At 42.9% G+C, this 13,472-nt stretch overlaps 1 protein-coding gene across 19 annotated transcripts in view; it reads right to left on the reverse strand.

Annotated features, from left to right (window-relative positions):
* Positions 1-222: 222 nt before the first annotated feature.
* The window catches only part of ABI2 (abl interactor 2), a 65,716-nt gene continuing 52,466 nt past the window's right edge, over positions 223-13,472 (reverse strand). For 11 of the 19 annotated variants that reach the window (XM_064434232.1, XM_064434224.1, XM_064434213.1 and 8 more), the window contains 3 exons: positions 10,317-10,403; positions 9,818-9,991; positions 223-6,278 (listed from right to left, as the gene is read on the reverse strand). In XM_064434232.1, coding sequence (XP_064290302.1) covers positions 6,103-6,278; positions 9,818-9,991; positions 10,317-10,403 — 437 coding nt within the window. In that variant the 3' untranslated portion in view covers positions 223-6,102. The remainder of the gene's footprint in view (positions 6,279-9,817; positions 9,992-10,316; positions 10,404-13,472) is intronic. The other 8 variants (XM_064434229.1, XM_064434228.1, XM_064434227.1 and 5 more) reach the window with 1 other exon arrangement.

The following is a 13,472-nucleotide window of genomic DNA, read 5'->3' on the forward strand; positions in this document are numbered from 1 at the left end:
GCCCTCAGCAGCAGAGAGTTGAGAATGACCTAAATGAGCGCAGGCAAGGGGGAGTCGCACGGAGGACAAGGAGCTGCTGGCAGCAGCAGGCCAGATGCCAAGGTTTGTACCTTTGCTGTGGTAAGTGCTGTGCTCAGAGAGCCTCAGGGCCTAGTGCATGAAGACTGTAGCCAAAGACAAGAAATGAGACACGGCTGTGGCACGCTCACAGAACACATGATGTGTGCTTTGTTCTTTTTATTCAGGGCTCATAACAAGAGGGTTTAGTACACAGCAACAATTAATTCCAAGTACAATTAAAAAAATTTAAAAATTGGGTTTTGCACTCACTGGAAGGTGGTTCAAATGGCACACACACTAAAACGTTACTGGCGGCATACAGCTCCCCAGAGTCCTGTGGGCTTGATCATTTACAGTGGGCTCTGCATCCATCCACTGCGTTAGCAGTGCCAAAAGCAAAAGCAGAGCGTGCTACTCCTACTGCAAACCAAAGGGGGGGTATCTGCTTTCAGAAAAAAGTGCATGGACAAAATCCATGTTAGATACTGACATCTCCAGAGAATTCATAGAAACTACTTGTCCATGCAAGTTGCAAAAGACACTTTTTCAAATGTGAAAAGAAGCACTTGTTCTTTACAAAAAAATCTTGGACATGTCAGCACTTACCGAGGCGCTGTAATGGAAATAAATTTGTACATAGCTCTTCCTATTAGTCAGTAGTGGTAGAATTCTTCAGAGGTGTAAAGAGAAACTGGAATAAATGTACTGCACCCATTTCAGTAGGGTCCCCATGTCAGTGTTCAGCAGGGTCCTGGGTGTAGGCTTACCTCTGGACAGCAGGCCCCTGCTGCCATCACTGTCTTGTAATATGTCTTGCTAATAAAGTTAGTACATTTGGAGTACCAAAAAAACCCCCAAACCTCTTCCTCCATTGGCTGGAGATTACACAAAACACATGGGTGGGGTTTTTTTCAAATGAAAGCAGCAGAACTCCATGATCTGTGAATTATTCTTTTTAACAGCAGTTGTCAAACCGTGGCTGCATCAAGCTTTCAGAATGTCTCCGTGATTGTGAGGTGGGGGTCCCATCAGAAGTAGGTAAATTGGGCTGTTACTACACATTGACTTCAGCTACTGTGGGGAAAAATCCCCAAAACAAACCACACCTTTCCTTCTGGTTCCCTTCTTGTACTGTTCTGACTTCTGTGTAATAACCATTTTATCCACAAAATGCAGCCATGCCAAATACAGGGAGATGCCAGAAGCTGGGGAAGGTGAACACACCTGTAAGCACAGCAAATTCTTCTAACTGGCACCCCAGAAGCTGTAGCCCAGGATCCTGCTGGTACTCAGTTTCCACCACCACCTTCCCTAGAGGTTAGTGTTGTAAATACTTGCCTTAGTGAATGCAACAGTGTTGTACCTTTTCTACTGTCATGGTTGCCAACATACATACTGAAGTCTCTGCAGGGGGTTTGTAATACTGCCTGAAATGCTGCAGTGCCTTCACCAGTGACTCTCAATTCTCTGAATGCAACTACTGCTCCTAGTAAAGCCACAGCACCACAGTGTCCAACAGCATCCTCTAAGCAGCTTCCGAAAGGGACCTGCAGAGAATACAGATGTTACCTGTTTTACAAAATGTCCTACTGCACCTCTGGGAGGAGAAGCTCTGTAAATGCTCCCAGTTTACTAAACCACAAAGTTCCACCCTTTCCAGAAAAGAAAATGTGGAAATTTTGCTCTATGCCTGGAGCCCACAGACATAACTAATAAAAAAGCAGGCTCGTTTCCTGCAGAGAGGTGCATCCACAGCATCTGCTAGGAAGTGGTGGAAGTTGCTAGGAAGAGGACACTATTAAGTCACCATCAGGCACAGATGGGAGACACCAGAGAAGCGCAACAGTACCAGTGCAGAACCCTCTTCCACCTCTAGTCAACACGTGCACACCCGCAGCAGGCAGGCAGCCCACATGCCCTCTGCTGGAAAAGGCTCCTCAGTCCTGCTGCTTCCTCTCTTTCTTTTCATGATCAACTGAAACACCCCAGGTAAAAGTGGCACTTTTCAGAAGTTGCATCACCTGCCACTGTCAACTTTGGCTGTCACCAAGAACCCTCAGCAGCAAGAAAAGAAAATGCCCAGCAGCTGCGAAAGGAGAACAAACTGCTCTAGCAAGAACTAGCTGGGTTTAAGCCTTTCTGGTGCCCACGGGTAAGCCACCCAGCCACACACCACAGGACCTGTGGGACCTGTGGTTCACACCAGCAGACACCTCCGACACACACATGACATCCGACTCAACTATCTGCAAGGATAAGCTGAATTCCAGGCACATGGTCAGCCTCCTGGTAACACACACCAAGCTGTCATCTACCTCAGGGCCAAGCCACGCCTCTTGTCCTGCATGGCTCTCCGGTGCCTCAGCGTGTGTCTGCGTCTAACCAGTCAGACCATCAAGTGATCCAGCATTGCTTCAGCCACTGCACATCGGCATGCCCTCAGGACACTCAGGTGTAGAATTTGCTGGTCACCTCTCCCGCCCCTCTCAGCCCTCTGCTGCAACAGGGGCTGAGGGGAGGGGAAAGAATGGGTCAGACACATGCAACCTCAGCTATCTCCCTTCAGCTGGAATGAAGGCACCAAAATGAACCTGCTTCAGCACTAGATGTGGACTCAGTCACACCTCCTCTCATGCAGGCACACGCTGGAGAGGCAGCTGTAGTTAACAGCTTTGTCCCTGGCGCCAAGAGGAAGGAAGAAACCTGTGATACACAGCAAACCAAGGCAAAATACACCGCTAGAGGATGCTGAACAATTTCTGTGCACAATGAAAACAGCTGGCTGGGCTAAGGCAGTTCTCACAAAGGGAGAAACATATACATTTTGGCCATTCAGCACTCTTTGGGCTATGATGGAGTGTCTCCTTTCCCCACCTCTCACGTGTACACACTCCCGCTTCAACAGCCTGTGATGCAGGACACCATGAGCTGTAGCAGCAAAACTCAGCAGTGAAGAGATTGTTGTGCATCTTATTTAAAATACTGAGGTGTTTCTCCCCCACCCCCCTATTTGCCACCCCCTTTTAAAGTAAACCTGTAAATTAAAAAGGGGTGGGGAAGAGAAGGTTTTGGACAAGGAGAAGTACAAGGGACAAAACTGGAAACAACCCTCACTGACTTTACTAGCATGCAATCTATGTAACATTAATATACAAAGCCTGTTTACCTTGGCCTGGTCTATGACCATTACATCACATCATCCCCAAACAAGCAACAGAATTAAAATCTGTACAAAATAAAAATATGCATAAAACTCAACAAATTTCTTTACATTAGTACTGCATAATAAAGCATAAAACCAGCAGGAGGTGACCCAGAAATTCCATCCACAGCAGTTCTTCCAGGAAAAACAATTCCATGTTCTATCAGCAGGGACCAAACTAACCCCTGGCCCATCAGACCAAAGCCAGTGCTTCAGGAGCTGTTACACGCTGTCCTGACAGTGGAATCACTAAGGGTTTTGTAGCCTCATCTTCTGTGCTTGCTCTGCAAGCATTCATCTCACACTGTTCCGCTCTCACAACACAGAAAGCTTGCAAGACTAAAAACCAGCTGACTGAAGATGAAGTATCACACACAGTGGGAGCACACACCACGCCACCCACCTGCCAGAAGTGTTCCAGCACAAGCTCTTGCTCAGACTGGGTTAAGACATGTTTCACTAATGTGTGACCTGCCAGCTGCAGCTTGGGTGCACAGGCAGAGGTTCAGCTCTCACTTAAGAAATCATTAAGCTGCCCTAACAATGCATTTGAGCACTGTGGGCTCAGTTTTTGCCACAAACATATCCAAAGTGAGAGAAGCCAGGAAAGCTCTGATATCCTGAAAAACACAGCCGCCCTGTAAGCACCAAAGGCTTGTGAATGCTGCTGTTCAATCACCTTTGCTAGAAGCACCACCTCCCTGTGCCAAAAGCTTAGACCTGCTCAATGACACTAGAAACAGTTACTCCAGTGACTGCACAACCAGTGGTTCTGGACTTGCTTCCACAGAAATGATGGGCTGAGGGAACTGAACACGACAGCTTCTCTAAGTCTTGCTGCAAGAAAACTTTTCAGAGAGTAAAAGGCTTAAAGGGTATCTGTTCTGGCACTCATCCCAAACAATGCTGTCAGCTTCTAGAAAGAAAACAACGTGGATTAACAAGGGAGGAAGTGACTTCTATCTGCACATGAGTTTCTTCAAAGTTGTCCTTCCTTCAGACTTTAACCAAGCCAGTTTCTTGTGTGCTGTCACAGGAGTTCCACAAGCTCACAGCAGGTGATCACATTCCTCCATGGCCTACAAACACCTATTTGTTTGTTCCTCTTGCCCTCTGACAGCTATGGCACCTCCCTGGCCAGGCTGGCACCAAGTCTGCACCTCCATGCTGATACTGCACTAACTACCAAGCAAGGGGCTGGGTCAGTCACCTGTACTGGTTCCAGTACTGGTTCCAATGCCACCACACATCCAGCCCCTCTCCTGTGTGCTGCTCTGTTTTAACACTGGCTCCTCCAGCTGCAGCACTGTCTCACCTTGGACACGCTACTCTTGGTACCAGCTAGAACTTGGCCAGGTGACAGTCTAAAAGATGCCCTTGCCCAGGAGGCTCTCAGTTTGCAGGCTAACAAGACTTAACAGGAAATTTAATTAGTTAATGTATGATATTTACCCACAGGTAACATTTAGATGTTCCTATGGGCAGATGAGTATAACCATCACTTACAGTGATCTGCTGTACACAATCACTGAGCAGAACTGTTAACTGAGACTAGATTAGAAAGCAAAGTATCATCACAAGGGGCTACAGAGCCTTCACTTGGTATTACTCCACCCCAAGCCACCAGTACAGCTCAAAAGACCTATTATAATAAACAATGGAGAGGGCTAGGGGAAGAGCTAGGACTACTACTAGTTACTGCTTGGATTTCCATGGGAAACCAGTACACACAACAGCCCTTTTTGCTTCCACTGAAGAGATTTTGGCAACAGACATGAAGACGACAATTGCCGTTTGTCCTGCCTCTGCACAGGGCTCTCACAGTACTTATGCAAATCTAGTCGTCAAGTACAAAATAGCCAATTTACAATACCTGATTGGATTTTTAAGATTATATTGTGCATAAAACTAAAGTTGGGGGCAAGTTTCTCTAGTGCAAGCAGGCATGAATAGATTTGAACCTTAGATCACACCCCCTAGAGTTAATCCTCAGACCCCAGGAGGACCTGTAAACTTTGTTTCGCCTTCACCATCAACGGCATCTGTGAGTTCTGTTTGAACCGGCAGCAACCGTGGCAAGGAGCTCGCTGTGGAGAGGAGCACAGTTACATCAGTGCAGAACACAAAACAAACATGTGGCATTCAGAAGATGAGAAATGGGGGTGGGGATCCTCTGGGCTGCAGCCATCTGAATTGTCTAAACTGAAAGGTGAGTGAATGAAAGCCAGCTCTGTGTGCCCTGTGTCAGCCTACGTGTGCAGAGCAGCTGCAGAAGTGTTTATGCTAAAGAAGCATCCAGCTATCTGGAAGTCAGTTACAGGAACGTCTCTGTGTAGAAATCCCAGTGTTTGCTAGCACGTGACTGTTCTTCCAGCTGCACAGGCGTGTAGTGTAGAAACAGGAGGGATGTCCACTGGCCAGTAACCTTCACCACAAGCATCCAGGACATCCTCAGTGCCAGGCACTGCTTCCAATGGTAGTACCATGAGGGCACACAGGACTCCCAAGACAGATCCCAAGGCCTGTCAGAAGTCAGAATTCGAGTGAAGTATGAGCTAATCAACAAGTTTGTTACATCTGAATGGGTCAGCTTAATTCAAAGTCAGATAGCTCAGGATAGCTCTGCTGGCAGCTGAAGAGCCATTTGTTCAAACAACTCAAATCACTATTGTCTTATCATGAGGGGGGAAAAGAAAAAAAAACCAAACCAAACCCAAAAGAGTGGTTGTTACAATTATCCTTCATTCAGTTATACTGGATGGGGCCCCAGAGGCTGGTGGAGATCTGGGAAGCCCTGACAGCTCCTGCAGCAGGAGATGCAGTGTTCTGTCCTCGGGTCTTCACTCTGAGTAATGCATGATCGACTCCACATAGTTCCCCGGGAACAGCCCCGTCACGCCATTCATGACCCCCTCATACCAGCCATCATCATTTTTCTTGATGACGTAAATGATGGCACCTTCCTGAAATGAGAGCTCATCTTCCTTGTCCTTGGTGTAGTCATAGATTGCCACCACTAGGAAAGAACAGAATATGAGTGTTAGGAGAGGTAGAGGAGAAGGCGGAAAATCCACCAGGTGTGCACTGAATGACCTGCTGAGAGAAACAGTTTCTTCCACCCCCTTTTGTTCAAGCTCACACTTTGAAGCACGTGAGCCAGGAGTCCTTTAACTCTTCTATTCTTACTATTTCCAGACCCACCAGAGGAAGTGTCCAAGTGTATGAAAAACTTTTGGTGTGGAATGATACAATGAGGTGGTTGTGAATCCCCATGGCTATGACCACTCAGAACTATTCCTACATGTGCTAAACCAGATCTCGGCACAGGAAAGAGCAGGAAAACATGGAAGAGGGAGTGTAGCAAGAGTTCTCTTCAGGCCACAGTACAAGTGAGCCAAGGCTGATATCCCAGACTTCCATCTACCTTAGCTACTCCCACATTTAAATCTCTAAAGGTCACGTGCATCTCAATATCTACTCCCAGGGCACACAGCACCAAGGTGGGCAAATCCCTGCTAGAAGCCACGAAGAAGGAAGGTGGAAATGTACACATACTGTATCAGGACATTTTTCTTACAGCTGCAGGATATTTTAGTGATGGCACAAAAGTTGTTAGGAAAGGCAAAGAAATTGGACAAAGCACTTGGAAATATTAAATAGAACAGTCCTGAAATGCCATAAAATAGACATAAAATTGATACATTTTTCCAATCTCAGTGCTATCATTATGTGTTTCATAGAGGAAGTTAGCTATGCCAGACTCTGAGTACTTTACCAAATAGCATCAATCACAGCTTTGAGAACTTGGCAATGAAACATGCAGTGCTGCCACTAAGGAAAAAAAAAAGTATGTTGGATAGGGATCCTAAAATCTTGTGCTGAGGATAGATGGAAAGATACTCTAAACTAAGGCAAGGATTAAAAATTAACAGCATGTGTTCATAAAACCACTGTCCAAGAGTCCCACTAAACTCATCATTCTTTTCAAAAGAAAAGAGGTCATTTTCCTTTTGAGAGAGCAAAGGAATCAACACAAACCAACACTAGGGAAACCTGGATCCAGAAGAGATTATAAAATATACAGATCAATCCCAGTGGAAAATCAGAGTATGCAAAGAATTTTTTTTATCATGTGACTAGAGCATACTTGGAAAACACATATTGTTAGTTCTACAATTGTGCCAACAGTTGTTAAGTAACTTATTCTGTACAGTTTTAGACATACAATTCTAAGGAAACAAAACACCTATGGAGAAACAAGTACGATTTTAGCTTGAAAAACAAGTGTATGAACATGTGATGCATTCAATTTAATTCCTTCAAAATTCATTTCTAAGGGTTTATGAAATGTCTTCCTAGAGTCACTGTGCTATTTTTCTTCATTCTCTTGATGACAATAATAATCGTCATCATCATCCAAGGACCATGGTAACTTCCAATTCCTTTCTTTCTAACTTTTGAGTGTACTCTAGTCCCTTTGGATACTGAACGGATTCACTATTTCATGATCACAAGAAGGAAACTCTTCCCTAAATTTGTGAAGAAAATTTGCTTCTTGTTAAGCCTCATAAAATTTACCTGAAGCCTGTTTTTGTTTTTCCATCACCAGTGCTTCCTCCAGCATGTTATTTGTGTACTGGCAGCAGTCCCCTCTCTAAAAGGCCGTTCAATCCTTCAGTCTGCAGTCCCACCAGTTCAAGCTGTGAGCTTGTCACATGCCCCGAGTTATGAGGAGTCCAGGCCAGCAGTGCAAGAAAGGCTCCAGAGGAGACAGGAAGCAGCAATACTGACTCAGGAGGTGGCATCCTGCCCTGTCAGCCTAAGCCAGGGCTTCTTTTAGTTTCTGTCTGAATGTGTTTCAATGCAGTTATAAAAAACAGAATTACTCATTTAGGTTGATATTCTTCCAATCAGTGACCTTTGGTTCTTCAACAATTACAGAGTTTGGCTGAACTCTGTTATATCCAACTGACCACAAACGCAGGCTAGGCTGATTATCCAGCTGGAATCTGTGAACACACACTTTCTCTAAGTGGTGAAAGTGCAATTTTTCCTTCTGGATACCCATTTCAATTCATCTGACTTGCAGAGCCAGGTCATTTTCTTATCTTTTCCTGCCACACGTCCAGACACTGAGCTCAATGGAAAATTGCAGTGCACATCCCTGGACACTGCAGGCTGGCTGTTCCTCTTACAGTCACATGGCAGTGTCCTCAAGTTCAGCATCCCCAGTAACTATAGCCTACTTAACAATTTCTCCGTCTGTTCCAAATGGATCTGCTATTCACTTCCATCCTCAGCTCTTAATGTTAAAGGTTAAATCATAAACCTCCCACACTGCTTGACCCTCTACAGAACAGGGTCATATTGAATCCCATTCCAATATACAGCAACTCTCTTCTGTTTGACACCTCTTTGGTGTCCCAGCTTCTGTTGCAAAGGTCATCTACCCTAACCCTATAAAAGTGCTCTCATATGAACTTAAATGGTCATATCAAAAGTACAAGTACAAATCCTAAGAATTGGGAATTCTAAATCCTAAGAACTGGGGGTAAATGTGTTGGAAGAGCTACTTACTTTCATCTATTTTGTCCACTTTGAATCATGTGGAGCAGAACACTATTTATAGGAACTTAAGGAGTTGCCTTTAATTAAGGATAAATTATTTTGCTGAATAAAGCATTTTAATTCCCAACAGTATAAGTATACAAATTATTTGAGTATTAAAGTCTCCTTTTAGTATAAGGTTTTCCATTAATTTTAAAGCTTCAAAGCTTGTTACAAAAAACTCACAGACAAGCACTTCTCTCCCAATTCCAGCAAAGGAGTCAAATCTCAAGACATGGCCTAAGTAGAGACCTTCATGTAACTACAACAGAATCCATATCTATGGCAATAGCTCCTTTTTTCTGGTATCCTAAAACTACTATTTAATAGTCCTTCATATGATGAAAGCAATTGTATTTTCTACTACTTTTAAAAGTGTTTCTAAAAACACACCAACCTTTTCGATGTTTTGGTCATCCAGTTTTAAAAATACAGATCAAAATTATGTTTTTGCATGTGTCTCTACATCAATAGAGACAATGTTTGGCTTCTTATACTTTTGTTCTCCACAGGAAACATTTTCTGACTAAAAGCCTGACTTTCTCCAGCTTATCTTTAAAGACTCTCCTTTACAGTTTTGCTATCCCATGGGAGATGGACCAGATCTGTGTGTATATGCACCTACATGAACTATTTTAGTTCCCAAGCTCATGAATTCCCACAGGAAAGCAGAACAGAACTATCATTCAAGCATTATTATTTCCTCAAACAGAAAGTTGTTTCTCAAGGCACGTCACACACCCCTCCCCTGCCCTTGCATTAGTATGGGGACACTATAAACACACAGCAGGGCCTCTTTCTCTTCTGCTACTGACTGAAATGCTGTAATATCAAAGACTGGTATGAAGGAGTCTGGGCAGACTCCACCTGCAAAAGCAGGATGGCAGCAACACATACAAAAAGTTGTTACAAATACAAGCCTACTGCCTCTTCTGGCTCCAAACCTACCCTTTTCTAAGTATGTCCTCGGTGCCCAAGGAGGGTCCTCCTCAGCATAGGGATCGCTGTACTCCACCACTGCTGCTTCCTCCTCCTCATAATCCTCTGGAGGTGGGGGTGGAGGTGGAGACTCATCAAACACCGGCTCGTCCACAGGCGGTGGGGGGGGAGGAGTGTCTGAAACTGAGCATAAGTAACAGTACAGCCATGAAGATGTCTCTGCAGCCATGGCAGCTGCTTCAAGTAATACTCTCTATCCCAATTAATGGAAGGGGGGCCAACAGTTATAACTTGTGAAAATACACTAGAGACAGGAAAATTCAGAGAAAGAATGACCAGGTACCTCCAATAAGATTATTTCTTTTTCCCACCCTTCACAATTTCAGACAAACTTGCAGAGGCAGTAGAGAATGCAGAATTCTGGCTATACCCAGACAAATCTTTCATCAACTCAATCCAAAAGCCACATCCAATAATAAAACATTGCACAAGGAAGCAGCAAACTTACTGTTTTCTTGAACTCTGGCCACAAATCCCATTAGTGGTAACTGTGGAGTTACCTGTAGGATGGAGGGGGGAGGAGGAGCAAGGGATGCTGCCACAGAAATTAAAAAGAGAGAGGCATCCAGTTAGAAACACAACAAAGCAGCAAACAGGAAAGTAGACATCATCACCACTCAGACAGTGCAGCAGGCTGCCAAGAAGCTGAGATAAAAAGACTGACATTTAAGGAAAAATGGCTCAGGTGGCATATTCCTAATCCTCTCTTCAAGGATATTTATCTATTTTTAAAATTTCCAACCCAGCTCTTTTTCATAACATTAAGCATCCATGCTGAAGCATTCTTCTGATTTGACTATGAGATTCCCTTAAGATTAAGTTTCTTACTACAGAATATAGCACTTTATGGACAGACCTAACTAACAAATATATCAAGAAGACTCTCTGCCTATAATCCTCCCCCTTTCAAATCTGATATTTACAGAGATGACTAACAGCATCCATGAATCCCTAGTAATGAAAATGGATATACCTCTTTTTTTCCAAGATGTAGGCCAAAACCCTCATTGAATGAGGCAGCTATTTCAGACAAAACAGAAAAAGATGCCTTTTGAGAACTGTGCAGATCTGAAAGATGCAACACGTCTGATCTTATTGACAGAACAGAGCACACTGTGCTGCTGCCAAACCACAGAGCCTATTCCAGATGTGCTGCCTGGTTTCCTCCCCACCTGACGTCCCTGCACTGAACTCTGAACAGCCTTTCACTGGTACCAGAAGAGCTCTCTTTGTACAATGAGCTGCCTTTGTACAATGTATGTGAGTTCCCAGTTAAAGGAGATGCTTTCAGCCAATTGCAAATGCTGTAACACTGAACTGTGGTTTAAGCCTGGAATGTGAGTTTCAGTTATCTAGTTAAAACATCAGCTAACTAGTTTTATGAGAGTTTAGTATCACTTTGAATAATGCAGCAAAATTCTTTAGGCAAGTTGCAAGATGATTTTTCAGAAAGCACACCTCAGGAGAAGCACAAATAATAAATTTCTTGTTAGTATGTGCCATACAAAAAACATTTAATCATGTCCAAAGGGATTAAGGAGAAAAAAGTCTATACTTCATGTACCAGTACATTTATTTAGCTACCAGACAGAACAAAATAAATTTCAGGCTAATTCCAGAGGTAGTAAGAAAACTGACAGGTATGATGTAGCATTTTTCAGAATTAATTCACATTATCATAGCAAGAGAAAAGAGTTCTACAGTATTTACAACTTGTGTCTCAAAATTTATTCTGTTTGCTCATTCCAGTAACATCTTAAGTGCTTTGAATTTCTTCTGTCACTCACATTCACATTTCTTTCAGAACCACACACCATGAATGAAAAGACTAACAGCAACCATCCTTTTTGTTGCAAAAGTACCTCCATATAAAGTAAGTTCCATTATCTCACCATTTAATTGATTTCTCTTGAGAAAAAATGGAAATATATTTCTGATTACAGAAATTTGACTCAAATGACATGACCTCAGAGTATTTATTCCTTCAAGTGCAACCATGATTGCTGTGAAAAGATTTGGTCTTGCACTTTTTCAAAGCAGAAAAAGGGAACTCCAATTTAAAGTCCTACTGAGAAGCAGTAATAGTCACCAATTCAGCATCCTTGTCCCTGCTTTTTCAATTATATACACTAGAAAAGTGTTTAATTTCAAAATGATTCATCTATTCAACATCATATGGATTCATACAATCCATACCTATCACAGGAGACTAGCTCCAGTTTCCTTGGTCTCTTCAGTGTACTTTGTTCATGAGCTATATATATTTCTTTGAAAGAAATAAGAAGGCTTTCCATGGACAAAAATAAATCACTCCAGACAAGCATGCCAAGCAAATACAGAAAAATTCCCAGGTTCAGTTTGGGTTGAGTGGTTTAATCACAATGGTGATGCTAACACTAGCTGACATCATTCCTTGAGTATCTTAACCCCTCAGTTTGTGCTTCAGTCTTAGCACTGGGCAGGGACTATCATAATATTGTCTCTATGTGCTATATAATGACTCCAGGTTTGACCTCTAAGAGGCAATAAATATTTTGTTACTATTTTTTAAATGCATCAGAGAAACTTTACCTCTGCTGTATAAACATCATCCTCAATGTTCTCTCCCATCTTCCTTCCATACTGACCACTGACAGATTTAAGACACAGATGCTGTAAATTAATTCAGAAATGCTCAAGAGCACCTTCCACTAGGCTGCTTCAGATGGGTAAGAACTCAGCTGTACAGATGGGGCAGGGTGCAACCACCATCTCAATACTTGTCCAGATTCTCCCACATGGTTTTTAGCCTGTGCTGAGCTCTATATTGCTTAGATAATCACATCCAAAATTGCAATATTAAAGCACTTGTTAATATTGCAATTAATTATTGCAATAAATTAATATTTATATTAATATTAATATTAAAAAGCCAAGCACTTGGTGGCTTGGCTGGCAAGAGTGGCTTTGGGACAGACATATGCTGAAATCATTCAAAGTCTGCATTTATTAATATTTTCTTTTCAGTTGTTAAAAAGGTCTCATCACAAAGCAGAAGAATTGTATTATCTTGAAATACCTTTTAACAGGACAGGGCAATGCAAGTACCTTTCATCCTCCTGTCAAATGAATAAACAAAATGACTAGGCCACCTTTTAAAAATCAACAGTACTGGCTTATTGCCAAACAGCCTACAAATAACAAAAAAGCCATAGCTGGCCCCCTCTTCTGCCTCTTGTAAGGTCTCTCTTTCCCTTTTTGTTTTCTACCTCTCTTCAGGAATGCTGAGAAAAAATTGTGGCCTTTGTCCTGCCACTACTGAACCTGCTCCTTCCAGACACATCAGTGCCTGTGTTCTTAGGGCTTTCATCAATTATGCATGCTTGAACATCCTCTCCTTTCAAGGTGAACTCCAAAAAAACCTTGGTTTAGTGTAACTGCAAAGCTAATAAATTCTGTATTCTGCTGGTATATACATAAAAAAAAAAGCCTCCTACTACAGCTTGCTTATTTGTATTGTCTCAGATATGCCAGTACAACTGAAGTATTTTGTTTGTGATTTACAGTTCAAATGACTAATCACCATAATCATTACCTTCTTTCTGGATACACAGACAACTGTGGT

The sequence above is a fragment of the Passer domesticus genome, chromosome 10 (genome assembly GCF_036417665.1).
Source record: "Passer domesticus isolate bPasDom1 chromosome 10, bPasDom1.hap1, whole genome shotgun sequence".
NCBI classification, from domain to species: Eukaryota; Metazoa; Chordata; class Aves; order Passeriformes; family Passeridae; genus Passer; species Passer domesticus.